The sequence below is a fragment of the Lathamus discolor genome, chromosome 6 (assembly GCF_037157495.1).
Source record: "Lathamus discolor isolate bLatDis1 chromosome 6, bLatDis1.hap1, whole genome shotgun sequence".
NCBI classification, from domain to species: domain Eukaryota; kingdom Metazoa; phylum Chordata; class Aves; order Psittaciformes; family Psittacidae; genus Lathamus; species Lathamus discolor.
Genome location: NC_088889.1, coordinates 57,617,975 through 57,645,418, shown reverse-complemented (window position 1 = coordinate 57,645,418; position 27,444 = coordinate 57,617,975). Strand labels below are relative to the sequence as shown.

Here is a 27,444-nt window from a genome sequence, read left to right as displayed (position 1 = left end):
TCTTCATAAGGCTGGCCTTTTGAGGCCTGTCCGAGCAATCAGTACATTTGTAGTACTCAGACTGTGGTCTGAAAACACATATTCAGACCAGAACACATTTATGGTATTTTCTATTTCTCTTTACAGAACTTGAAATCATCTAAAACATGATCTTCTTTGTTAGGATGCTGTTTTCAATGGTTGTTTTGTATTATTAGAAAAGGGTTCTGCAGCAAGCGTTCAGCTTGCTCCCCTTACAGAAGGATTTCACTTGTCACTTCCACAGACAAAGGACTGGGCCTGTCCTTTTTGTGAAGTTCAAGACCTGTATCCTAGGCTGAACTCCTACGAGTTCTGTATTTGGCTGTAGAAGAAAAATATGTTTTCTCAAGTCCTCCTGTTTTTTTAAACATAGCTCTTGATGACTGAAGACTTCACAAAGAGCAATCACACCTATGCAGTCTCTACGTATAAACCCGGTATCAAATTCCTTGCTTTGGCTTTGAGCTGTTGTAGGCTCCTTGAGTGGCCATGGACCAACTGCCATGCAGGGATGAGAAAGCTGGGGTTCCACACAAAATGCTAGTTGTAGAGCACCTGTCTTCCCATTCTCCTTGGCTTTGAATGATGTGAGGAAAAATACTGATAAAACTGACATAAGCATTTATGTTTTCCTTCTGGTGACCTTCTTAGGAGCAAGGTAAGAGTAGAAAGGTACAATCTAATCCACCCAAACCTAATTACCTAGGAAGCATTTTGATTAGACTGCCTTGATGACACCACAGCACTTAACAATGGTGAAACCACCTTCTGACAGCTGTAGCTAATACCTAAAAAGGCTCAGGTGATAGTGCTGCTCTTCCAGCTGCTGGTGATCCTTCCTGCATATCCCCAGAGTTACAATGGAAGAGAAGTGATTCCCAGGAGTGCTGTGTCAAGCCAGTGGTGCTCTCCTGGTGGTCATGGAAGGTTGTTTGCATTTTGCTGAAGGATTGATACTTTGGGTAACTTCAGTTATCAGATGCTGAGGATGACTGAAACAACTGCAAAATCTCACCACTACTATGCTAAAAAACCTTTCTTTTTCCATGAAGAGACAAAAGCTGCTCCTGGTAAGTACATCATTGCCAAAGAACAATGTATTTTTCATGAGGGATCGAGTGATGACACATTTCTGATCAGGGCAATGCTCCTTTTGATGCCCTTACATGCTACCTTTGCCACTGCCAGCATCAAGAACAGCTGGCCAATTTAGAAAAGAGATACAGACACTGAAATGATAGCTCCCCGAAATTCCTGTTTCTAGGACCAAAGCACGGACTCCCAGAAATCCTACTGTGAGGTGCCTGCACTCTGGTGAATGAGTGGTGTGTGATGGAGCTGTGGAAGGAGACAGTCCATCAAGTTAGTCTGGTAACGGCTGGCAGGACCTAGCCAAGGACTGCCATCTCCCTGTGGCTGAGATGCTCAGCAGGAACAATTTCTGGAATCATCCGCCCAGTTCCAGCTGTTCAGACAGCAGTTATCTCTTTTGTAGTAATTTAAGAGTCTGGTATTCTGCGACCGCAATGGTCTGCGGCATTAGTCAAAGCAATTCTGCTCTCAGCTCAAGTCTAATTAAGGGTAGCTCTTGCGTAAAGTGAGTTAAATTCAGTAGTCACAGCCCAGACCCCATGGAAAATAGTCTAATTCAACTACAGTAATACAGTGTAATATAAATATAATGGAAATACAAAACCATATAATTTAATTTGACATGACTGGCAGTTTTTTGCTTAAGTCGGTGCAAATGAACAAGTACAAACACTGAACTTCCCTCTTTACTGCCATCTTTTATTGTCAGTACAGCAGGAAGGTGTTTTCAGAATGACTATGCAGCTGCAACCTAACCAAGTGCACTGACAATATGCAAATCCCAAGCTCTCTTCTGAAGGTATATGCACGTTTGTAATTTTGAAATTTCTTAGTTGCAGTAAATTGAATTAATTTTAAACACGGTCTGGACTTTTTTACAGCTGTCCCATGTGCTCAAAGGAGGGGAACAGTTCCACATGGACAATGCAAGTGAGCCACGGCCCCAACCAGCTCTTTAAGCCAAGCTCTTCCATGCCCCTTCAAGTACTGCTGCCCTCCCAGCATCAGTTCTACCCCAGGTAAGGTTCTGCCTGCTTCTCAGGCTGCGAGAGCACCACTAACCACACCGCTGGTGCTGCTGCTACCAGCTCATAGCGCACCAGTAACTGTAGTTTCCAGCACTCGGGGCTGTGTCCTGCCACCACTGCCACCAGCAGAGACACCACCGAAACCCCTTCACAGGCAACGAAAAGCTGTTCAAGTGTGCATTTTTGGTATCTTCCCTCAGTAAGCGCTTCCAGGGCTACAGCCAAGGCTGGGGGGGGAGCTGAGTATGGAAAACACTTATGGCGGGGTTAAGAAGGGACGCAAATGCTCCCTCCCGCCCTTGGCTGACCTGAGGTTGAGGGCCGTTTCCATAGGGCCTCCGGGAAGACGAGACCGTGATCGGCGCTGCCCACCCCGCAGAGCCAGAGGGGCTGCCCGCGACGCCCAGCCCCTCGCCTCTCATGCTCCCTCCCGGCCTCGAGCACAGGGCGCATGCGCGCATCTGCGCGTAAGCTACAGGGGGGGCCCGGTAACGGCTCGGCGGCGGTGGCCCGCTATGGCGTACTCGACGTGCTGCAGGGTGGCCGTGGTCTCCTGCCTGGTGCTCTGCGTGTCCCTGCTCCTGCCGCGGACCTTCTTGTCTCGGGGCGGCGGGCGGCAGGAGCCCGGGGCTGCGCCGCTCGCAGCGCCCGCGCCGCCCGAGGGTAAGAGGCCGTGGCGGGCCCCGCTGGCGGCGGCGGCTCCGCGGAGGCGAGGGCAGGTCGCTCGCCGCTGCCAGCCTTGGTCTCCTGCCCCGGTGCGCCGAGGGCCATGTTCCGGCGGCTGCTCGGGGGCTCAGCGGCGAGTTTGGGGTGCGGCGGCGGCGGGCGTCGGTGCTGCGCTGGGCCCGGCCCGTGAGGACCCCGCTGCCGGGGTTGCTGGTGCCGGCGGCCGGGCTGGTGCGAGCGGGCCTCGGTTGCACGGAGCGTCTGGAGGGTGCGCTGCCGCCTGGTATGGAAACGTAGCGTAGTGCATCCTTCCCATGAGTGTTACCGGTGACACTCTCATGCTGTCCTTAATGATGCGTGGCGTGACAGAGGCTGACACTGCTCTGTGATTTACTTTTCGCTTTTCCATACAGAAAAAATAGTTTAAAATCTTCCAAAGTTCACTTTGTTTTGGGTAAGTGGGGTACTAAAGCTACTGGAAAGACATACCACTTTTTTTTCTTTTTATTTTTTCCCATTGTGATACATCACTTTTTATTTGAACACTTCATTACTTCATTATTTTCTGTACAGAATGCTTTTGTTGTTGCACATGAAATAAAGGTTCATTTGAATTGTCTTCATTGTTTAGTTTCCTACTCTGGTATTTTAAACTTGGTTTTCATGCACCATAATGTGTGTGCACGTGGTGCCTCATTTAGAGTCAGGTCGTGTCCATGCTGTCCCTCAAGCTGTATCCTTGCCTGGCCTCCTGCTGCATGTTTTGTTTTAAGTTCTGGAAGAATGAGTTCATACAAACATCTGCCATTTTCTTTATGCCCATTGCCTTTTGCTGTAGGTTTTTCTCCCCAGGTAGCTAGTATCATAGCCCCATGTCTGGCAGCAAACGAAAGGTGAGTCTGGTGGAAGTACAGAGAACTTATGGGTGGCACTGAATGCTGTCCCACAGGGACGCCTGTTCAGTCACTTCATCTTCAGTAACAGCCTGGTACTGATGTGACTGTACCATTCTGCAACATTATTGTCATTTGTCCAGGATTTTTTAAGGACCTTAGGCTGAAGTTACTGCCAAAACAATGTTACATTGAACTGAAATCTGTGTCTTGCATTCTATAGCTACTCTCCCATGGTGGTTTGTATTCTTGGTCTTTTAAGAATGTCAGTATAGGTTCATCATCACTGTAGATCTACAGGTCTATAGTTTCACTGCAGAATCCCTGAACACCAAAGTCCTGAATGGTAGCTGATGGTTCTTTTGGCAGAACTTCAAGAGCAGTTATGAGGGCCCGCAGAGGCCCAGAAGGTATCACAGAGGCTCTGTAAGGACATTGGAGACACCTGCCTGAAGCAGGGATGGGAGCAGATGCTCTGGGACCTGGTGCCTGTGTCCATTAACTTCTGATGTGTGTAGCTCCTGACTGATCCCGCACTGATACCAGATGATGAGGTTTGACAAACCGTTTTCCTGTGGCACTGAAGTCTTAGGCAGTTGTGGTTAATGTTGTGGGGCTTCTTTCTTTGGACTGGATTGAATTGGTCTGACAGAAAAAATAGCTTTTAAAAACCCAAGCCAAAACAAAAATCTTGCTCCCAACTTGTTTTCAGTCACAGCTGTATGATGAGCAATGTTCATACCTGCTATAGCATGGCCTGCTTTAAGCCGTGCTATCATAAGCTGACTAATCACAGCCACCATTGAATGCTTAACATAAATACTCTTTCCATCATAAACATGTAGTCTAAATACTCTCTCCATCACCCTGCAGGAAATAACAGTTCAGCATGGGTTAGTGTGTGCCTGGCACAGAGTGAATGCTTGGCATGCACCTCTTGTAGCCTAGCACCTGTCTTTGGCTGAGAATGCAATACCTCACCTCAGCTTATACACTTCAGGTGAGAATTTATAGTCAATATTTTCAATTTGATAGCAAGAATTTCATTACACTGCTCTGTAGACCAAACTTAATTTCACCTGAAGTTATTTTTTTATTGGAAGAATAAATCTTGATAGAACAGTTCAATTCATATCTCTGTCATTAGTTGTCCTCTTCAGTGAACTGGTAACTGCAGTTACCTGGCAAAAGTTTCAGGGACTTGAAGTAATCATTTCATTCTTGAAATTAATAAAGTGCTTATTGTAGTCTTGGGGGCAAAATGCCTCAGAATAAAACATTCTTAAAGTTTACTACTGTTTGTTAAAACTCAGTGTTACCAAGAAGGCTTTTTATTCAAACAGGCTTTAAGCATGGAAATGTCGCTTCCTCTAGTAAAGCCATTTTCAGAAGTCTCCTAGGATAATTATGAACATGGCTTCTGTATTAGTAGAGGTTAATATGATCTTTCAAACAGAATGGTTGTTCTTTATCACAGTAGTAGTTTCATGTATAGAGAACAGAATCATAGAATAGGGTTGGAAAGGACCTTAAGATCATCTAGTTCCAACCCCCCTGCCATGGGCAGGGACACCTCACACTAAACCATGCCATCCAAGGCTCTGCCCAGCCTGGCCTTGAGCACCACCAGGGATGGAGCATTCACAACCTCCCTGGGCAACCCATTCCAGTGCCTCACCACCCTCACGGTAAAGACCTTCCTCCTTAACATCCAATCTAAACTTGCCCCCTGTTTAAGTTTTAACCCGTTACCCCTTGTCCTGTCACTACACTCCCTAATGAAGAGTCCCTCCCCAACACCCTTGTAGGCCTTGAGATAACTTCTTTAAAGAGCTCATTGTGAATGTATCACATTTCTGGTTTACTTTGTGGGGAGGCGTTAGAATTTTTTTTAATCTTTTGGAAACGAGGAAGAAAGAGCTACTAGCTATTTCAAAAGTACTTTTAAGTTTACTGTTCACAAATATTTACCATGCTTTTTGTAAAGCTACTCTCTGAGATGGTAATTTAAGAAAAGCCTTTCAGCTCCATGACAACGGGTGTTTAGTCTGTCTGTATTCTTATGAACAATCAAGTGGCATCAGCTTTACCAGGAAAATACATGACTGTTCAGGTAATGCATCTGTCCAGCTTGGGTTTGTGCAATGCATGTATCAGTGGGCTGCAGCTGTCCTTAGGAAAATTGAGATGTTTGTTTCCATTTGGGGTATTTTTTGTGTTTTCCTTTTTAACCTCCACCTGCAACATTTAATAGAAATTGTTGAAGCATTTTGACTGTGTCCATTAAAAGCACTAATATGGTGGTTTACAGTTAGGATTTCAATACCGTCATTCCTTCTTTTTTTGTGTATGTTTCTAAAGTTGTGTTGTTGGAAGCACAGCTAGAGCTATTCTGTAAATGTCAGTAAAAGAACAAGAACTAAATGAATGCATACTGTTTGTCCATTTTATCTTGATGTTAGACTGTCTGCCAGAGTGAAAAGTATTTATAAAAAGATTTAGAAGAGAAAAATATAAATTACTACATGTGTAAAAAATCTAAAACATGGGTCTCATGATGGTATGTAATAGTGGCCTCAACAATAAACCGAACATGAACTTGTAGTGTTATATAAAGGATTAGTTACTTGGGCTTTCTGTGGGCAGAGGAGTTGGGGAAATTACAGGGTGTTAAAGAATAGCAGCAGAAATGATATAGTGGCTTGAAAGACGATTTAAATTAAATGTCAAGAAAACAGTTTCTGTATATATTAGTCTAAGCTATTATACCAAACATGGAGGTTATGCATGAAAACCTAGGAGGACACTTTCAGCCAAGAGAAGATGAAGTTACTTTATCATGGAGTCCATGGGATTTCCTGTGTGTTGCCACTTGCAGCTTTAGAACCCTTTGGCCAATTCATCTTGTTAGACAGAGGGTGAAAAAATAAATGTTTTATGAAAATACACTGCTGAGAGGGGCCGAAGATTGATTCAAGTGTCCTGAGATGCAGGTTTCAGTATGAATGCCTCTTTATTGGCATCTACCAGAGAGAGGGGTCTTGCATAGCCAACTCAGGAAAAGCTTTGCTTAGAGCACATATCTTGTTCCACTATCAAGTTCAACAGAGCAGGGGAGAAAAATGTACAAAACTCGTGAGTTCTGGTTCTCACAGAAACATATTTCATTGCTGATCCCTGGGACTGTCTGAAAAAAATGCTGATTTTCTTTTTTAGTCACTACGATGAACATTTTACCAGGCAAATGTAAATGTCAGCTAATGTAAATAAGTACCCCTAAATGTGGGAGTCCAAGTACAGTTTGAAGACAGGTTTGAGAACTGGAATTTGCATTGCTGAGGAAGGAGGGTAGTTCTGTATCCCACTGTCACATGGGTTTTTTTGGTTAAAGCTTTTGCAAAACATCTAGCGGGGTTTGTTCTTGGCTGTTTGCTCTTGGGCTGTGGTTTTTTTGGTTGGTTGGTTTTGCATGCACAGCAAGGAAAAGTAAATGTGTTACTTGGAAAAAAACACACTTAATCTTAGCATTTCCAAACCAAAGTGGTATAATCATGGTTTTGGAATGGAAACAAATTAAAAAGCAGAGCGCCGAATGCAGAGAGTAGCCAGAACTGTGGGTGCTGTCCCCCACAGTTGAGATTTGAGGAGCAATGAGAACAGCATCCTTTGCTGTCAGCTTGGAAGAATCACATGCACTTCTCAGATTGCCATTTCCTGTCTCTGACCCCTCTCCTACGCTTCCTGGTGTCTGAAGTGCATGCACATTTTATAAATGAAGTAATGTATTGTAAGTTTCCTGATGAATTGAGTACAAAGTTAACATAGCAGCAGCCCGTATGTACTGTATGTCAAACTTTTCTTTTTTTATTATACATGTGTATATGTATGTGTCCCAGCATTTTACAGCTGGTCAGATGTCACAGAAAGATGTATTATGTAGACTAAGAGTGGCTGAATTGTACAATAACTGAAGTCTAAATAACTTTTTAAATAGTCAAGTTGGGCTCAGTAGCAATTCCTAAATCCCATTCAAACAGAACCACAGAACAGCTTTCTTGGAAACCAGATACTTGGATGGTCTGCATATTACCAGCTTGTTGGCTGTTGTGTAAAACACTTTCTAAGAGTTGTTTTTTTCAGTTGAGTGTTCTTATTGTTAAGAGATTAAAAATCCCACAGTAATTCTAACATGATTCTGCTATTAAGGACTTTATCTACGTTCAGAAATCTACAGTCTCTTAGACAACACAAATGTTAGTTGGGGCATAATTTCATTTTTGGACTTACAGCTATTGAAGGGCCAGGATTAGACAAAGCATGCTCTGCTTGCCCTGTAGCTGCTTTGCAAAGCTGGTTTGAAGCATTAAACAGACAAATTATTAAATTTATTGGGTAAACCTTAGGTAAAAAGATTGCAAAGCCAGGTAGGGTGTATTCAAAACAAGGGCCCAATGCGTGCCCTTCCATGCTCCTATAGAAGTGTCACTTGATTTTATTGATGGAATATATGTTGTTGTCTTCATTTGAAAGTGGTTTGTTTCATCCCTGGAAACGTGGTATCTGGACACATCACCTACTCGGTGATGGGGTTAGGATGTTGGCGTTTGTAATAACACAGGGTATCTTGTTCGTTTGACAGTGGCATCCAAATTGTTACTCATTTCCATCTATATACTGTGTACTTGACAGTTTTGTGCATATACTGCTTTTGAGTCACGTGCTGCCAATTTCCTCTACAGTTTGCATGAGTTCTTCACAATAAAAAGCTATGAAAAATAATATGTGTCTATTTTAATAAGGAAATCATTATAAAAGTTTAAAAATCAACAGATTTAGAACTTCGAGCCATGAAATTCCCCTTTTAAATTATTTTGATATTGAAATGACTAGTATGTGTCCCTTTGGCCTGATTATCTTTAATTGTATTGAAGGTTTTAAAGCACAAACAAGGCCTTGTGTATAAATTAGAAAACTATTTCCTTTAAATACAGTTTCATGTTTGTCAATTATTTTCTGTTTATCTCTTTTTTTTTTTTTAATAACAAATATTTGCATGATTGTAAGATGTTTTACAAAGGTTTATCTACCCTGCTGTTTCATCCCTGCCTCAGTCATACTGCTCTCTGCACGACATCACACTTATTTTCACAGTGACCTATTGCTACAAGGCATTCCTGCTGGAGCAATGGGACTGTTTTGTATATAAGATGCTATGCTTTCCATCACAGACCTTGAATAATTCACTAATATTAAAGTGCATGATAAAGCTTCCTCACAATTAACCCTGAGCTAATCTGAGAGTGGTTTTGGTCAGCGGTGGTATACCTGGACAGTTCCACTGAAGCCTACAGCACTCAAAGAATATATGCCATCACTTATAAGGAAATGTGTTGTTAATAGTAGCACTTCACAAATTATTGATATCACTTCCTAATATATATTTACTGTAATTTTCTATGCTCGGGAATTTAGCTTCCTATGATGGTGTTTCCTAGCAGGAGTAAACGTTAATTTAATTTTCTCTTGTCTTGCTTCTCATAAAAAATAGTTGCAGCTGGGTACTCACAGAAGCAAAGTTAGTTATTTTCAGTGCTATTTCAAACCTGCTTTTCATTTTCTTTATGCAAATGCATGCAGGCTGCCCCAGTGCCAGTGAGCAGGCTGCCTGGCTTTCCTGCTGCATGTGCCAGGGCTGGAGAGTTCTGCAGCTGGCATCAAGGGGTGAGCTGCAGCTCCGCGTGGCACTCCCCATCTCTGGTGCTTCCATTCAACGCCTCCCACCACCAGACTCGGTGGCAGAGGAGCTGAATAATTCAGTTCAGTCCCGACCAGTGGGAGGGACTGCAGGTGCAAATCCAAGCTGGATATGGAGATAGAAAGAAAGAAGTCAAGTACATGCAGGAGTAAAATAGTGAATTACATGGCAAAAGTGTTGAATTCATAACAGTAAGAAAATAGGATAATGTGTGAGCTTACGTTTGTTGAGATTGAATGAAATCATCCACAGCACTGTTTCAGGCTCTCTGCAGTCTTATTGTAGCATCCATGCATTCATGTAAGCTCACTCCCATTTCTTGTCTTTGCTGCTCTCAAGGCTAGAAACTATTTATTTTTCTCTAAAATGCTGAAGATAGTATGTCCAAAACTATATTCAATCTCCTCTTACATTGCTTTAGCTAGCACCTTTTTAAGCAGAACCATTTGAGGTACTACCACTTTATCTTTCATTGTTCATTTGTCAAAATCAGGTGAAATACTATTTCTTATGCCTATAGCTGAAAATCTATACTGGGCAAACACTGGAGTTGTGTATCAAGATGTAGATGGGTAGTACATGTAGTAGTAAATGGATGGGTTTATACATTAACATACCTTTGTGTAATATTGACAGATGAAGCTCACAGCAGAAAACTGATACGTTGCTAGTTTGGTTTATTTTTTTTGGTAGAGATCCAGAAGTAAGACTTTAGGTTTTCATCCTGTTAGAGATGCTGATTGATAGGATTCTTTAGACAATTATATACCTATTAAAATCTGTATTTTGTTAATTGCCCTGCCAGCTTTTTCTCTTCTTGAAATCAAGAGAGTAATTGCATATATCTAACTCCTAGCCCTACATAGTAAGTGACTGAGGGTTGAGTTTACAGACTTAGTACTTACAGTCCAACAAGTTACTTTATTCATCAGTGATGGTACGTTTAAAAGTAGAGAGAATAGGTCAGCCGCACCTGCTGCAGTTGTAGGCTGCCTGTAGAAGGGTGAAGAGTAACAGAATAAGAATAATGGTTGTGTGGGTTTTTTTGCAGGGAAGCTCGGTCGCTTTCCACCGAGGATGCATTACCAGGCTGCTCCCGACAGCCGAGCTACTCCTCATTTTCCAAGGTCTCACCTTGCTGAAGCAGTTGCCAAAGCCAAGGCAGGTGGAAGTGGTGGTGGAAGCACTGGTGGAACCGGGAGAGGCCTTGTGGGGCAGATTATCCCTATATATGGATTTGGCATCTTCTTATATATCCTGTACATTTTATTTAAGGTAAGACCAACATAAATGGAAAAGTCAGGGAAATAACAACTGAAAACCCTCAAAACAGCAGTCTAATTTCTGTGCCTGGTTCCATTTCAGCCTAGCTCCAGAATGAACCCCACAAGTGTTCATGCTGGACCTTTGATTAGCGGTTGAAAGATTGGTGTATCCTCTGGGTTTTGCTATTGTAAAGACTGTAGCAGAGAATGTAGGGGTGGGTTGGTGGAATCCTGTATTGGCCTCTGACCTCATACAATTTTTTTAAGGATTTTCTTTTCCCCCTGGAAATTGTGTATGTCTGGAACATCGTTAGATTAATTTTCAATATACACATAGTATTCTCTTTTTTTTAATGTGTGACTACATGTTATATATACTGTGTATGTCGTGTATTGTGTTTTATACAATCTCCCAGGCATCTTTCATGATTGCTGGTTTTGCTGCTGTGCATGCTTTTCTGTAGTTACTTTCTAGCATATTTTAATCTTCTATCCTTTTTCTGTTGCATTTGGTGCTTATATTTTACAATTGCAGTAACTCATAGAAGGGTCATCTTTTTTCACTCATTAGCTGGCTTCCAAGGGGAAAACTACCACTGGAGAGCGGAAATGCCCTACTGCTGCACATGGAAACATGAAGAGGAAAATCAGTACGTATGATTTCTGAGTTACATCTGTGTTGGCTCTGTGGAGGTACAGTCCAACGCTGTTCTTCACGTTCTGGGCACACTGTAAAGCTGTTGTTTTCCCCCATGAAGAACTAGCCAGAAGCTTCTGTGTTGGAATGAGCAAGAGTTAAAGTGAATTACTGCACTGTCACTTTCTAATCTCATTCAGCTAATAAGACTCTGCGAGAGCAGACTTATCCCAAGCCCCCCTGGAAGCAGTGGCTTCTCATGAGGTTCACTGAATTAACTGTACAGATTTGCTGAAAAGCTATGTAGCTAATGATTAAAAAGGGATAATAGGATGTCCATCTATAATTATGCTATAATCTGTGGTATTCTAGTAATAGTATATAAAGATATTATTAAAAGCTAGCTTCCTTTATTTGAATTGGTGAATTCTTAGCCACCTTCAGGTACTTCCCTACTTTCTCCCTTCCCCTTTTGCAATGCTGGAAGTTTTCATGTGTGCAATAAAGAAAGCAAATAGTATTCTGAAATATTATTTTGATTTTACCTAAACAACAATCCGTGGGATAGATTCAACTACTTGTAGATATTTATTAGATAAATTAGTAAGTTTACTATTGAAGATTGGATGAGTAGTTACTATAATAGTATTTAAATTAGCTGACTAAATTGTAATAGGGAAGGAAAGTACTTAGGGCTTTATAGAAAGTGCTGCCACTAGGTAATTTTCTTTAACATGCTGTAATTACCTTGACATTAATGTGTATATTAGGAATACCTAATGTACTCAGCACTACAGATTGTGTTTTCAGTGCACTTGTTCTGCGTTGTGCCTGGAAATTTTGTGCAATTTATTAGCAACAGTAATTGTATTTTTTCCTCTAATGCTTGGTGAGAGAAACTAACTTTGCAGTAAGTTAAAACATTTGCCATCATTATAACCCAAAGAACTAGTGACAAAAATTATTCAGCCTTCTTCTAGAGGTCTTCATTTGTATTCCTAAAGCATTCACGGTAAGCTGTAGCAGAGCAGGGGACGAGTCACTGGACTAGGAACCTGAAGACGAGTGACCATTTACATAGGGACTTGGAGGGAGTAACTTCCTTTTTCTATGCCAGTTTCTCTTCCTCTATTTTTAAAGTCTCAGATATACAAAACAATGACATCAGTGATACATTAAGTAATGATGTTCTGTGCAGAATAGAGATCTTTCTAAAAGCAGGATGTTTGTGGATGGCTTTCTCTATTCCTACTGTGTTGAAGTTCTCTCGTGCCTTTGTGCTGCTTAAATGGATGTACCTGTAGCAGCTGAATGTTTAACTAAGCTAGGTTGGCTTCATTTTGTTCTGCAGCAGGGAACAATGAAGTCTCAGCTACAGGATTTTGAGCATGAGTTGCAACAGCCAAACAAGGAGCTTAAGCTTTCTTATTGATGTCCATCCTGTTGCATCTTTACTGTTAACATTTTTGGCTACATTAAAGCCGGTATGGGTGTTCCTGCATGTCTGCACATGTGTCTACTATTGCAGTGTAGACACGTTTTTTGTAAAGAGGCGCAACTATGGACATACCATGCTTTGCTCCCCAGACAGGCTAGCTGTTCTTCCTGGTAAGCCTGGTAGACGGTTAGCAGTTGCTGCCTGCTGTAGCACACCTATACAGGGTTAGTTGAATGCCATCATGCCCATGAACTTAATTCTCTTTGATAAAGATGTGGTTTCTTAAACCTTGAGACTTCTTAAAAATGCTCAAGTGACATTTTGTCTCTGTTCCAATGGACTTAACAGGGAAATTCCATGAGAACTATTAATTCAGCAATAGACAGTAAAACAGTATGGTTTCCTTAGGAGAAAAAAAACAACAAACCCAACCTATTTTCCGCTCCCTAAATTTAATGTCCAGGACATTTACAGTGGCCCACTCAGTTGTGGGGTTGCTCGGGAGCCTTTTGGAAGGGAGTGTTTTCTGTGTGTCCTGTTACCATTAGCAATAGACTTCACCTTCCTATACCAGGAAAAGTACGTAGAACTCTTTAAGCTGCATGTTTTAGTTCACTCGCAACCAGTCTGCTTTGGTGCAGCATGTGCTACCTGTGATAATGGGACAGGGATACATTTTCAAAGCTTCTACTGACAGATCGTGGGATTTTGTTTGGTTTACAGCTGACTATGAGCTCACTCAACTTCAGGAAAAACTGAGGGAGACAGAAGAAGCTATGGAAAAATTAATCAACAGAGTAGGACCTAACTGTGACAGGTATGTTTCAAATTACAGCATTTTACACACAGATTCTGTTCTGATTAGAAATTAAGCTTTCTTACTTTTGCTATATTAAAATAGCATTTTATTCTTACTTCAAATTGTAGGAATTTGGTTTTACACATCACACTTTTTGTTCTGCAGTTTTTATCTTTTCAGCATCTAGATTTAAAATAAATAATTTCTTCCAACTCCTTTCTTCTTAAGCAGAAAAGCAACTATCCCTAACTTCCCCTTTGTACGGTGCATTATTTGCAAGACAGTAACGAGTATGTGTAAACAGAAAACAAAACATCTACATTTAAAGTATCTAAAACAACCTGTCTTATGTGACCAAAGTAATATTCTGAATAATTCCTAAGAGACCCATTCGTTTTATATTATTTTATGGTTATATGAATTATTTTTCTAAATAGAAATGCTGCTATAATCTATGTAAGTGCGTGCTAGAATAGCCATAAAATATTTCTTAAAGGACAGAATTGTATAATAATCTGATTCCATAACTTAGTTCCACCCTGTAACTAGTAAATCCATGCATTTGTTTCTAAACATAACAGAAAAAATAAGAGTTGTAAAATCAGGATTTAAAAATTTATTATGTTTATTGTTTGCTATAAATCTGAAATCACTGTTCTAAGGAAACTGGAAACAAGTCCATTTTTCATGAGGAGTGTAACAGCACATCAATAGGACAATGCATAACTGCAGTGTTGAAAATTTAAATATCATGAATATTGAGGTGATGCTTGCAAGCAAAATGAATAGCTGTTCAGGTTGTAATGCATGTTAGCTTTGGATCTGTCAATGCCTGTTTTAACCCATTCTGTAGGAATAAATCTGTGCTGAACTTGCACATGATGTTTATTTATGCTTCAAACTGCATTCTCTTTGAGTGTGTAGTTCTGCCCACTTTGCACCACACCCTGTATTGTGGCTGCACTCATCTCAGCAAGATGAGGTGCCAGACTTGCCTGTGTTACTCCAGTTTCCAGCAGGAGAACCCCCTAAACTGCACTTTTTTTGTTAGTGAAACAGAAGGATACTATTTTGTCTATCTCTGTTTTGGAGAGCTAACACAATACTCTATGCTTACCTTTAAGCTGCCAGAAATAGGCTTATGAGCTGCCCAGATACTGTGCTGACTCTCAGATAGGATATTTTTTACCGAGAAAATGGGTTCAGGGTCTGATCCAGTGTTTGTTCCACTCTTATTGGCTCAGAGCCTCTATTTAGTGGAACTTCCCTTCTTTGTTCAACCAAGCTATTTATATAGATGGATCTAAAGGCCCCAGGGGAAATCAGAATCTGAACCTAATGAAAAATTTTTTATGTAGCTTCTTTAAAGCAAAGGGAAAAAGCACCTCTAGATGGAGCAAATAGCTCTTTTAAAGTACACCCAGACTTGGTGTCTTTTAAAATAAGACACCAGACTTTGAAGAAAAGACCCAGACTTTGAAGCTTTCTTTATCTATCCTGTGATACTCCTTAAGTTCGGTAATACTGGATGAAGGTCTTAAAGGAAAATGTATGGTTAGAAAGTGTAATTACAGCACAGAGTATAGTGCTAGGATTATTCAATCTGGATGTTGATACATGAAAGAGGAGAGCAAAAATACTTGAGCCTCATTTATTAATATGCAGTTGAACATAAGTTGGTGGGGTTTTTTTTACATACAACAGAAAAGGCAGAGGAAGAAATAAACGGTATCAAATTTAAACTAATGCTGAAAGAACCCAGGTGAGACCATGGCCCATTATAATAGATATGGCAAAGTGACTGCCAGCCTGCTAAGTGAGGTGTTAGTACCCAAACCAAAAGTTGTACTTTGCATTGTCACAAAAACAATGTATCACCATAACCCAGTGTTTGCAACAGCACTGAGGTCTCAGCTCATGCCTCTGTGTCCTCTCACTGTACTTTAGGAGTATTATTCTCATGACCAAACTGCTCCAGGGTTCATCCTGGCTTTCTCCTGGTGAAGATTTTTAGAATTCAAAAAAATTCTCATTTTGTGTATTTTCTTAAAAAAGCTGTTGCTTTTGAAATTGGATACGTTTGGAAGGACAGTTTATTCTCAGATAATGCTGTACCTCAAAGAAAGCTTTTTCCAAAGGAGTAGTGTATACTGCGCTGTGTGTTTTCACTCTTTCTTCTGTAGCAAGTGTACGTGCTGATTTCTTGCTGTGGTGTGTCCTGCCCATTTCTTTTTCTGTCAAAAGCATTTGAGCGAATGAGGCTGAAAGACCTCTCAATGCTGTTAGCAGGTTTTCTCAGATGGGATAGCTCATATCATCCAGCTGTATGTTGTAGAAGGTAGGCTGGTTGGGGTTTTTTTATGAGGCTGGAAGACCGACCTTCAAACCAACCAAGAAGGCCTCTTTCCAAACCAGCATACTAACTGGAATTGCTACAGCCTTAAGCAGAGTTTGCAGAAATGCAGAACTTACTTTCAGAAAGAAAAAGCACAGATGCTTTTAAAAAGGCCTAGCATGTAGTAGCAAGGACTAGAAGCAAGTTAAGGAAAGCAAGAGGAAGAAGCAACTACCTGGCCAGGTCCTTAGCAACATAACCAAATCTAAACTGAGATGGACAAAGCCAATCGTTACCTAATGCACATATTTAAATGGGTAGTACATAGTACCTAAGGATATAATGATTCACAGCTCTGAGAAAATCTAGCACTTTTCCCAGCACTTTTTTAACAGGTTGTAAATTTAAATGACACAGTTTTATAATTTATCATCACATCCTATCACTAAGGGGACACCAGTATCTCCAGCCTCTAAATGTAGACCTTTATAGTCCAGTATCTCTCAGCAGAGATGAAAAGTTTTGCTGGAAATTTGGTGATTCGGAAATAAAGACTTGATTGATGGCTATAATAGGGCTCTCCACATTAAAAGCATGCATACTGCTTTTTTTCCCAGGCTTTTAGCAGTCTTTCAGTTTTGGAACAGTGATACAATGGGTACAAAATTTTTCGCTACCCATTCTCATGGATGTCTTGCCCATATTGTTCTCACCACTGTTTGTAAAGTTTGGTATTTTGAAACCACTTTAAATTGAAAAATACTAGTAAATATTGTTCTCAATGGGAGTATTGTACAATGCTCTCTTGTGAAAAATTCTCAGTTTCTGCTGATTAGGTAAGAGGTAGAAATAATCAGCTCAATTACCTGCTTTTAAAACCTTCTTTACTAGGCTGTCAGTTGGAAAAAAATATCCTTTTACTATAAACTAAACAAATGTAATATGGAAGAAAGAGAGAGGCTGTAATCTGTGGAGTGCCAGTTTTGGGCTATTGTTAATAGTGATTATTTTCAGGTCATGAATGAAAAAACACACTAGTTGACATGTCTAAGATACTATGTTAGATTATGGATTTTCACTGAAGTCATGATAGCTCTTTAGGAGACATTCTGATCTCAGTGTAAGAATAAGAAACCTTTACCTGTTAGTGCATTGCCACTATGAAAAGTAACAGCTGTGTTGGAGCCACAAGCACACAAAGGAAAAATAATTACCTTTTCTTATACTGTAAACCTTTCGCATCTGTTGTCCTTAGTGTTCTGAAGAGCATTACACCTTGGTAAGTACCTCATATGCAGGCAGCAAGATGTCTTACACATTGCCAGCATCCTACACTAAGTCTTCCTAGAGGCCTTAAATGAAGCAGAAATAGTGCATGGGCTTTGATTTCTCCCCCTCTAAAGGGAGATTTGTCATTTAAGCAAGGTATCTGGAGGAGGAATACTCTAAATACGGAGCCCTTGTGTTGCAGTAAGACAGTAGTGCTCTCTAATGGGAGTATCCAGCGTATTAGAAATTTTCACACGTGAAATACCACAGTGATGCAGCTGCTTTGATTGATCCTATATCTGAGCTAGCAGATCTCCCCATTGTGTTAAACAGATAGGCCTGTCTTCATCCAGGTGATATATATTCAAATTACATACACTTTTGTCTGTAAGAGGAGGATTAGCTTGGCAGTTCTATTAAAGCTTCTGTCAACGGCAGCTGGCTGATGAAACCATTTCTTTTTGTGTGTCTCTTAATTCACATCTCAAATTCTACATCTGCCTAGCCCAGGCTTTTCAGAAGATGCAGTGTCACACCTTCACTTGTGCTGTGGAACAAACTGCCAACACAAGTTGAGGAGACTCAGCGCAACCTCCATAAAACGTTGGGGGCAAATCAGCCTTTCAAACTGCGGGGCCTCTCAGGGGAAGCACAGAGAAGTGATGTTTAGCTTTGTGATCTCAAACAGTTTAATCTGGGTAGCTGCTAATGGAACCAGTGGGCCTGCTCTTAAACTAAGTTCAGTTACAGACAACTGTGAGTGCAACTGTGCACAAAATCTAGCCCATTGTCAGCACTGTGATCAGCATCACACAAATCAGCAGTACAATGCTTATTTTTTTGGCTTTAAACCTGTATGACTCTGCTGCCTTTATTGAAGTAACTATCATGTCATCACCATTCCTGGATATGTAGAATAGCACAAAGTTCCTCTTAAAAGTGCTGCTGTAGTCATGACAGTAAGAGGGAAAACTAAAGATGGATGCCACAAGTTTTCAAGTTTATGAGATTTCAGGCACTGAAACAAGGTTTAGGTAAATACTAATCACCTAAATCCAAAATCATTAACCTGTTTCCAGCTCCCCTCTTCCCATCTCACCCCTAAGATTCCCTGAGCAGCTGTCTGATATTATCTGTCTGAGATTATCTCTCTGATAGTCTGCAGCTCACCAGCGATCACTGCTCTGACCTTGCTTACCTCCTATAGTACAGCATTACACACATCCCAAGGGCCACCCTCTCTGAGCAACTAGGGGCAATGAATGCTGCCTGAAACATATCAGGATTCAAAAGAGCACTAGAGTAGTGCCTCAGTCCCCTGGGAGGCTCAAAGTGGCACTTACATAGAGGTCAAACACCTGCTCAAGAGCAAATTGAAACTCAAGATGAAACAAGCACCGTTTTCACCCGTAAGTACAGCCAGTATCTTTTCTTATTCTGACCTACTGAGTTAGTCAATAGAGCTCAGATCAACACCCTTCAAATATTTTTGCCCATATTTTTAGAAGACTATTTCTTTTTCCCAAGAAAATAACACGTAATGACTACATGATCTTATCTGTTGGAAGCATTCTTGTTACAACAGTAGTTGTATTACCTGAGCAGCAGTAATTAATAGAATCAACAGTGTAGAACCAGTCAAAATCAGAGTTTGCTTTCAATCTGATAAAAATCTCAGTCCTCTCCCACTCTCCATCTGATTCTAAAGGGCAAGTGAAAGTTAAATGTAACACCTTCTTTTCGTTTTCAAATCTTCCTTCTTCGCGCCCCACCAGGCAGCGTTGTGGACTCTCTGTAACAACATCGTGATCTGTCCAACTGACATTTTTTAATGAAGCCTAGCAAATCTGATACATGTAGTGGTCATAATTAGGTCTCAGCAGACTCTTGAGACTAGTCTGTGTGAGACATTTTGATCAGCCCTACAACCTCTTTTAAATGTAGCATAGGCTTAGAATTACATTTTCTTCTAATGCTTTAAACAAGGCATGGCCCCCTGATTCTCACCTCTTTTAAAGGCCAGAAATTTCTGTAGTATCTTTAGTACCATAACTCTTCCCTGTGTGTCACTTTCATCTTGCTCTCACGTTGGCTGTACCTACCTTCCTTTGCCTGTTTAAGTTTGCAGGTTTTCTGGGTAAATGGATAAACTTTATACAAAGCTGAAGTGCAGACAACATGCAGATGTTGAGCAGTGATCATACTGCAGCCAGGTTTCTTCAGACCGTACTGCTGGGACAGACCAAACAGTTGGGTTCAAACCCTGTTAATAGTTTGTAATAATAGTGAACTGAATTCTGGTGTCTAATATTTTCTAGCAGGACTCAAAATGTTACAACAGACCAGGAAAAAAGGTTACTTCAGCAACTTCGAGAAATTACTAGAGTTATGAAAGAAGGAAAATTCATAGATGGCAACTCTCCTGAGAAGGAAGCTGAAGAAGCTCCTTACATGGAGGACTGGGAAGGTAAGCCAGGCCTTTCTTACCATTACCCTGACAAGAAAAACTGAATTAGGACTACTTATATCCTTCCTTTCAGAAGTCAGTGTTCTAAACTTTGTGAAAGGTGGTTAGTTTTCCCAACCATAATTAAAAAAATGCATTTTGAGGTATCCAGCATTTCCTTTAGTGTAGTCACTATGCTATCTGCTGCCAAAGTGGCATATGAACATTCACACACACTCCATCTGCTTCTGGGTCTTGGCTGCTGTTTATTTTATTTGCTGTTTATATTGTTTGTATATTTCACTTCTTTGCTGGGCTAGATTTTATGCAAAATCATAAACCCCTTGGAAAACAGAGTCAGTACATTTTGAGTAACGTACAATTTTTACTTTTGATTAGTAATTGTTCGTTCCAGTGTTGTAAAAGTGATCTCCAGGAAGTCTGTCTTTCAATAACTCTGTATTTTCATGTCCTTTCCCTTCCTTGGAATTTACTTGTTACATAAATGTGTTTTCAAGATACCCTAGTTGAGCTGCTCAGTATCATAATTTTAAATGCAGACTTAAATCCTTGCTCTTTAAGAAGCTTTCAAAATGATCCAAAACATAAAGCACAAACAGTGGACTCGAGCTCTGTTTTCTCAAGTTCATGCTGCATTTTCTAAAATAAAATGCACAAAATAATTCACATATCTGTTTTTTCAACTTTATAAATAATGCTGTTTAAGCAAAAGTCTTCAAAACATGAATCCGTCCATCTGTAGATAGAAACAAACAAAAAAATTGATCTATTTAAAGATCTAAATTACCCAATTTTTACCTGATAGCTCCCATTGCTTTCAGCAAAACTCAGATACTCACTCCTGAAAGGTAGGGTTGATATCCTGGCTCCCTAAAAATAACTGGAGTTGTCTCATCATTACCCAAGAACTCATGTTTTGCACATTCTTGCCATGGATTTAATACTGTGAGATATATATGCCATTAAATAGATGAGACTTATACTGACAGTGCTAAAATCAACTGTTCTAATAAACTTATGTATCTGCCACTGAAGTCAGTTCTACTTTTAAATGCTGGTAACACTTCAAGTTGCATATCACTTTATTAATCCTTAGGTTATCCAGAAGAGACCTATCCTGTCTATGATAATTCTGATTGCTTTAAGAGGAAACAGGACACAATCCTAGTAGACTACCCTGACTTGAGCCAGCCCTCAGCAGAAGAGCTGGCGGAAAGAATGGAGGGCATGGAAGATGAGGATCTTCTGTGCAATGAAACCCTGCTATCTGATCTCATCATGGGAAGGGGCAGTCATGATTTAATGCAGAAAAAGGATGAGGTAACTGGCATCAGTGAAGAAGAGGAGAGGGAACTTCATCAAAGCCAAAGCACTGAGCAGTGTTGCTGTTGTTACGAGGATGACGATCCTGCTGTCATAGCAGAGAATGCTGTATTCCACTCTGAGAGCTGCAGCGAAGCAGAAGAATCAACCCAAGAGGATCTGTCTATGGAATCAGAAAATGAAAATGCAGCACTGAAAAAGCAAAAAGCTGGTGATTCAGATGAAACAGCCACACTGAGAAAGCGCAACACAAAAGGACTTGAGTAATAGGGACAATGGCCGATGTTACCTAGATGGTCACACACTGTTACTCGTGTGAAAACTTCATGTTCATCTCCTTGTACCATTTCATTCCCATGGTAACAATCAATAACATCATCTACCTGAAGTGGAAGCCAATGCCCTCTTTCATGCAGTCTTGTCATGGCTTATTACTGCTTTGCCAACAGCAATATGTCCTTGCTTTTTGGAGACTGGTATCTCAGAGCAGGTTATTTGGTTCAGATATTCAGATTCTTTCTAATTCTGAAGAAACAGTCCTTGGTTTTGCCCTTTGTCATCCCAGAGTTCACCAAATGTCTCTTCTTTCTCAAAAACATCTATTTGTATGCTACCAGTTACGAAAATCAATCAAATTCATAAATATTTATGAGATTACCATGAAGCTGGAGGAGGAAGTATACCCTCTTTCTCTTACCTGAAAACTAACTGGTCAGCAGAACAGACCATAGTCATACACGTAACTCTTTCTCAAGAGTTCTTGCTGCTGTATGCCCAAGAAGCTGTTGTCACTACAGTCCACAAGATTCACATGCTACCCCAAACCACAGCCCATTTCCCAGCTTATTCCATGCTGCGGGACCAGTAGCCTAATCTGTGTGTTCCATGAGAAAGACTGAAGCATTGTGAGTTGTTCTTCGTGTTTGCTTATAGCTGTGGTGAAACATTTGGTTGGTGAAACTCCCAGATGAGTAGAGGAATCAGGCCATACTGTTAGAGAAGAACACTAAAAATACCCCCGCGGTTTAAAAGAACAAAAGGCAGCGGGAAGGTCTGAACTTGAAAGCAGAGAAGAGAGTAAGGGTGAACCTCAGACTGAAAAGAAACCCCACCACTTCCAGGCCCCAAGGACCTCCCACAGTGTCCTCTGACAGACTCCTCATGTGGCATTGGCACAACGGCCCAAAGGATGTTGCCAAAAGGGCCTCTCCCCTGTCTCCCTCCAGGCTCTATGCGGAGGAAATGGCACCTCCCCATGCTCCAGGGGCTGGGCCAGGAGTTGGGGAAGAAGAGCCCACACATCACTTGGCCATCAGCAGCTCTTCTATGGAATGCTGGGAGACCTCACGCAGGCTGCAGTGTCTCCCCTTCCCACCAGTGGGATCACTGACCTTTGGTTTGAATTTGTATTATTAGCTTTAAAGGTAAAAATACAGTATAAACAGTACTGGAAACTCCTTATGTTAAATAAACTCCTTACTTTATGTAGGTAATTTACCACGGTGTTTCTACCTTTGGTAGGGAAAGACATAGTTGCTTCAAACAAATCAAGTTTAATATTTCTGCACAGTGTTCTGTATTGACAAACACCAGAACCTCTATGACATATACAAGGTAAATTATGTGAAAATACAAAAATCAGTCGTTGCACATACTGGTAAATAAATACATTTACTACAGAATACCAAAGAGTTTCTTTAAAAAATTTACTTTGTAAAAGCACATTCTTGCAGGTTTATCTAAAACTCTATATAGGTCTGAACAAAAATGAGATTTCCAACAACTCAAAACAGGTCAAGACAGTCTTGTGTGCAAACAAGTGAACGTATTACATCATGAAAAAAATGACTGGTTAAATATTAGTTCTCATGGCTAAGACATCTTTTGACAGTTTTGATATTTTCCACTCTTTAAACCCCATATAATGTAAAGGAAATCTAGACCATAACATACTCAAATTCTACTGTATATCATTGGTTTATTTAAGAAAGGCAAAGTGATTAATTAGATGATGCTAACTTGTTAATTGTGGAAATAAAAAAAATAATAATTAAAAAACCCTATCTAAACTGCTTTTTAATTTTACGGGGACGGAAACATTCATGTAGCACTTACTGACATTTTCTACTTCTCAAAGTTTAAGTAAACAAGTCAGAAACAAAGATGTTTGTTGGTTTTTTTTTGCAGGCAGATACAGTCCCAGCACATTCTAAAAGGGGTATTTCTGCAGCTGCTCCCAAACACTGGATCTTTCAGACTGTCGTAAGTGGGATGAAAACAGTGTTGGGAAATACAAAAAAACAAGCCAGTGTCTACTAGGAACACTCAGAAATTAACCACCTCAGAAGTATTTGCTTTCTGAGACCCTTCTAAAGGTGCATCTAATTACAAAACGTCCTCCACAGATAGTTTTACCATTCTTCTCCTACTCTTGAGTAAAAGAAATTGTTCAAACAGGAGAAACAAAAGCCCCGGTCTTGTAACGATAGGGTACAGACAGACACCCTCTATGGATCAAGCCCACTGAGAAGTCAGCTCAAAGGGAAAAGGAGAAGCAGATGTCTGTCTGTAACAGGTACAGACACTTATAGGCAGAGCATTTAAGAGATTTTTTTTTAATCTTTTCCAAAGAAAGATTTCACCTGTTCAATATTTTAAGAGGGGTTTCAAATAACAGACTCTTTAGAGATATTTTGCAATATATAGTGCCAAGAGAAATTATTATCATTGTTTATGTTGTCAGTCTCAACAGTGGGAGAGAAGACTGAGTAATCTTCATATATCACCAAAGGAAATGTTTTAAGACTATATATGATTGTTTTCTAAACACCCTGTTTAGTTGCAGTAATGACATCATAGACTTTGAGAGCACATTTAACAGATGCCAACTTCTTCACCAATAGATATTTTAGATACCCCTTTGAATGTCAACAAGGCTTCACGGGTTGTATATAGGAGCAAAAATTGGCTTTCCTTACACATGAAATTTTCTGAAGTATTCATGCCAGTACTGCCCAATTTCTGAGATCCAGGTAAGCCCACTTTTAAACAAAGACAGACAGGAAAACATTAGGACTCTTGCAGAGACATGCAAATGGGGCATTACAGAGACACGACAGAAGTTAGAAAGAAACATTTAGTTACACCAGCAGGCTTCATATTAGGCCTGAAATAGAAATAAATTGGTGAAAATGTCATAATGGAGAAATCTACACATAAACTGTTTAGGAGACATACAAATGGTATTGTCATAGTTTTTATCAATATGATGCAACATAAGCGGTGACCATCAGTCTATCAATGAATACTAAAATCCATTACTTGTGATCAGCGATGCCAGGCAGCGTGCTAATTCTCCAGCAAGAAATCACCTTGCAGCCCTTCCCCAGCACATGCTGCTGCCCTGCCTACATGCTGGAGTTCCTCCAAACCTGTACATGGAACTTGTTTGCACTTTAGTCTGATTCTCCGTAACTGCGTTCCTTGGACCGTACATTCCTTTTTCTGGGCTTAGGGCTCAAGATAGTGCAAGTATAATAAAAAAGTCTTACGTGCAACACAAACACATGGAAAGTTCAAAGAATTTAAGAGCCACAGGTCCCAGTTTCTGCCTTCAGGAGGAGCTCTTTCTTCAGTATTAGGAGAGCTGTATCTTAATGGCTTTGGTTCTGCAGTTTCTATGCTAAGCTTCCATGCCCATCTTTGCAGCCGTATCCTCTGACTGGTGCCAAGCACATGGGATGGGAAACAGCACACAGGTCAAAACATGCACTGTTACACAGCAGAATGTCAGTTAGCATGTATTAGTTGCATTACTTAGCGATAAACCCATCCGTAATAAACCTGTTGTGTGTGGTTTCTTATGTGGTGGCTGCTTGTGTGAATGCTAAGAGAGGCTCTCATCCTCCAGATCCAGGTAGATGCAAATGAAGAAGAAAAAGAGAAAGGAATATTATTTTCTGAGAAACAAGTGTATTTCTGATGGATACTATAAAAAGATATCTAGTTATATTGGCATCATTTATACCATACCAGTCTCTGGAACCATAGTAAAGCACTTGCTTTCAGCATACAGTCCCCAGATCCCTGGCATCACACAATGCAAGGAAGAAAGCACAGTGTTGTTAGGAAGCTTAAATTCATCATCATACAGGTGGCAATAAATCAGGGAGCACTGCAAACCGCTGCAGTAGAAAAAGAGGACTTAGGAAATGTGGCCTGTAGTGTGTAGGTGCTGAGCTTTGCAAATACAATTCAAGGAGCCAACTGCTAGAAATGCTGCACTCTAAGTCATAACTGCCACCCTGAGAATATAGAATGTGAATCCTTTTACGTATGTTCTCCCGTGTCTTGATCAGAAACGTATTCAGCACTTTAAAATCCACCAACAACCTTGAATTGCGCAATGTGATGAATATCCCCGCTGAGGATTATGCAACTGGAATTGGAGGCCAACCTACTTCAAAATGAGAACATATACACAGGGATTTAACATACTTTAATTCACAGGCATTAACTTTATAGGTTTCATTGACTTAGCTTTCTGGAGTGTCTCTATATGGAAAAACCTGTACATGTTTGAGACAAGCGAAAGTTATAGATGAAAGAAAAAAGCAGGAGCTTAAAACAAAACAAGGAAATTGTAGTAACACAGATTACTAAACTGAAAAGCATCTACCACCTGCAAGAAAGTATTTGAAGTGATACCAAACAGGAATTTAAGTTACTTTTCAGTTCCTGATACTTGTACAGTACCCTCGCGTTTGTTCTAGGCCATCCTCATGAATTAATATGCATGAAACTTGATTTCAGTGTAATTTCAATTGCCTGATGAGAGCTTTCTGTAGTAATGTGGTTTTCCAGGATTCCAAATTGCAATGAACCAGTTTATTCTTCACAAGAAAGTTCAAAGCAAAGAGCCTCTGTCTACTAGTTGGTCACCCAGGGAAACAAGAAGAAGACAGGCTTAGGGACTAAGAACTAATTTCTAGTGACAGCTCTATATATAATTCTTCATTTGTCTATTTGCTTTTATAAGCTCCGAATCACAGCTTCACTGGCATTAAAAGGGTAATAATACTTACCTGCTGCTCCTGGGCTGCTGTAAGGCTTTACTAGCTAATATGGAATGTCTTTGTGAAGTGTTGTTTTTAGTTTGTGAGTGTTTGTTAAAGCTGGTATTTACCAGCCTAATCACAGATTGGCCCCAAGATAGAAGATACTGCTACAAGCATTAAAGTATGAACAGAAAGCCCCCCCAAAAGGCAAGTGGTGCCATTTTGGTGAGAGGAGGCTGTATCTTTTGACCATGTCCTTGCACTGCATCCCAGATGTAGTATGCAGTGGGGTATCACGGGATGTTTCATGGCACACACTACTCTGCTAGTAATGAGATTCCTGATTGGAAAAAAAAGCCCTCTGTCAATCCAGGCACATAGCTCAACAAGTTAATGATGTCACCTAGAAATGATGGTTTTCTTCTAGGATGAAAAGTTTCTATTTTTAGTATAAAATATCAGACCTCCACAAATAAGGCAGCAGAAAATGAGGCAGAGACTTCAGTAGAAAACACTGCTCTATTTGCGTTTAGCACAGTAAGTACTGACCTTCAGAAATAAATGTAGTGGTACACAAAAAAGCAGTGTCATAAGGCAAAACCCAAAGCAAGCGTTTTAAAATGGCTATGTTATGTTTTTTTCCAGCAGGACTATCAAGCACTGCTCATATGTCAACTGAGAAAATTGCTGGAAAAGGCAGCTGCCACTCAACCAAATCAACCTGGCACACCTGTAGCTACTTCAAAGACTCTCTTCTTTGAGCTCAAGCTATAACTTTGAAAACATCTTTAAATATCTACAAAGTACCATAATGTTTAAAGATACTTCAGGATCAATACAGTTCTACTTGTAGCCAGTGAGGACAGGAGATTCTCCCTGGGGAACAGAACAGGATGGTAATAACTGGGTTATCTTATGATGTCCCAGACTGGAATGAAAACCTCCTGTTAAGAGGAGTCAGAGTTCACAGCCTTGTTTGAATACTGAACTTCATAGCATGAGCAGTGCCCAAAGCCCACTGTCACAAAACATACTCTGGTTTTGTGTACTTGTGAGAGCCTGGACAGGCGACAAAAATTGAAAATCAAAGGGAGTAAAATAGGCCTGCTGTTGTTTGGTAAGACAGCACAGGAAAAGTACATGATATCTTATGTGATGTTCAAGAATGCCTAACAGAATTAGGAAGTGCTCTCTTGTTAGGACTTTGGAAATCCCATCACTTACTGTGTCCTGATCACACTGACAGATTTCTGCAGCCAAAGTCTGGCAGTCTGCTGCACAGGCCAACCTGTATGCCACTTGTGCAGATGGAGCTGCCGGATGGGGAGCTTATGCTTAAATGAGAGCTCAAATGTCAAGACAAGCTTAAGGAAAACAAAATTTTGAACAAATAATTTCC

At 40.5% G+C, this 27,444-nt stretch overlaps 1 protein-coding gene across 4 annotated transcripts; it reads left to right on the top strand.

Moving 5' to 3' along the window:
- The first annotated feature begins 889 nt into the window (after positions 1–889).
- RIC3 (RIC3 acetylcholine receptor chaperone) lies at positions 890–23,090 on the top strand. Of its 4 annotated transcripts, XM_065682970.1 has the most exons (8): positions 1,819–1,912; positions 1,995–2,132; positions 2,226–2,804; positions 10,507–10,730; positions 11,292–11,370; positions 13,519–13,612; positions 19,517–19,665; positions 20,762–23,090. In XM_065682970.1, exons 3-8 carry the CDS (start codon positions 2,387–2,389, stop codon positions 21,253–21,255), a joined length of 1,458 nt encoding a protein of 485 aa, XP_065539042.1. In that variant the 5' UTR covers positions 1,819–1,912; positions 1,995–2,132; positions 2,226–2,386; the 3' UTR covers positions 21,256–23,090. The 4 variants fall into 4 exon arrangements, with proteins under 4 accessions (XP_065539041.1, XP_065539043.1, XP_065539042.1 ...); XM_065682969.1 differs by lacking the exon at positions 1,819–1,912 and adding an exon at positions 890–1,091 and having other exon boundaries at positions 1,995–2,804; XM_065682971.1 differs by having other exon boundaries at positions 1,818–1,912; positions 1,995–2,804; positions 19,520–19,665.
- Positions 23,091–27,444: the final 4,354 nt, after the last annotated feature.

Bases quoted from the DNA above. Each gene is read 5' to 3' on its own strand.
- RIC3 (XM_065682969.1), top strand. From the start codon at position 2,387: ATGGAAAACACTTATGGCGGGGTTAAGAAGGGACGCAAATGCTCCCTC. The intron at 2,805-10,506 runs GTAAGAGGCCGT...GTTTTTTTGCAG, and splicing joins AGCGCCCGCGCCGCCCGAGG to GGAAGCTCGGTCGCTTTCCA. The intron at 19,666-20,761 runs GTAAGCCAGGCC...ATTAATCCTTAG, and splicing joins TTACATGGAGGACTGGGAAG to GTTATCCAGAAGAGACCTAT.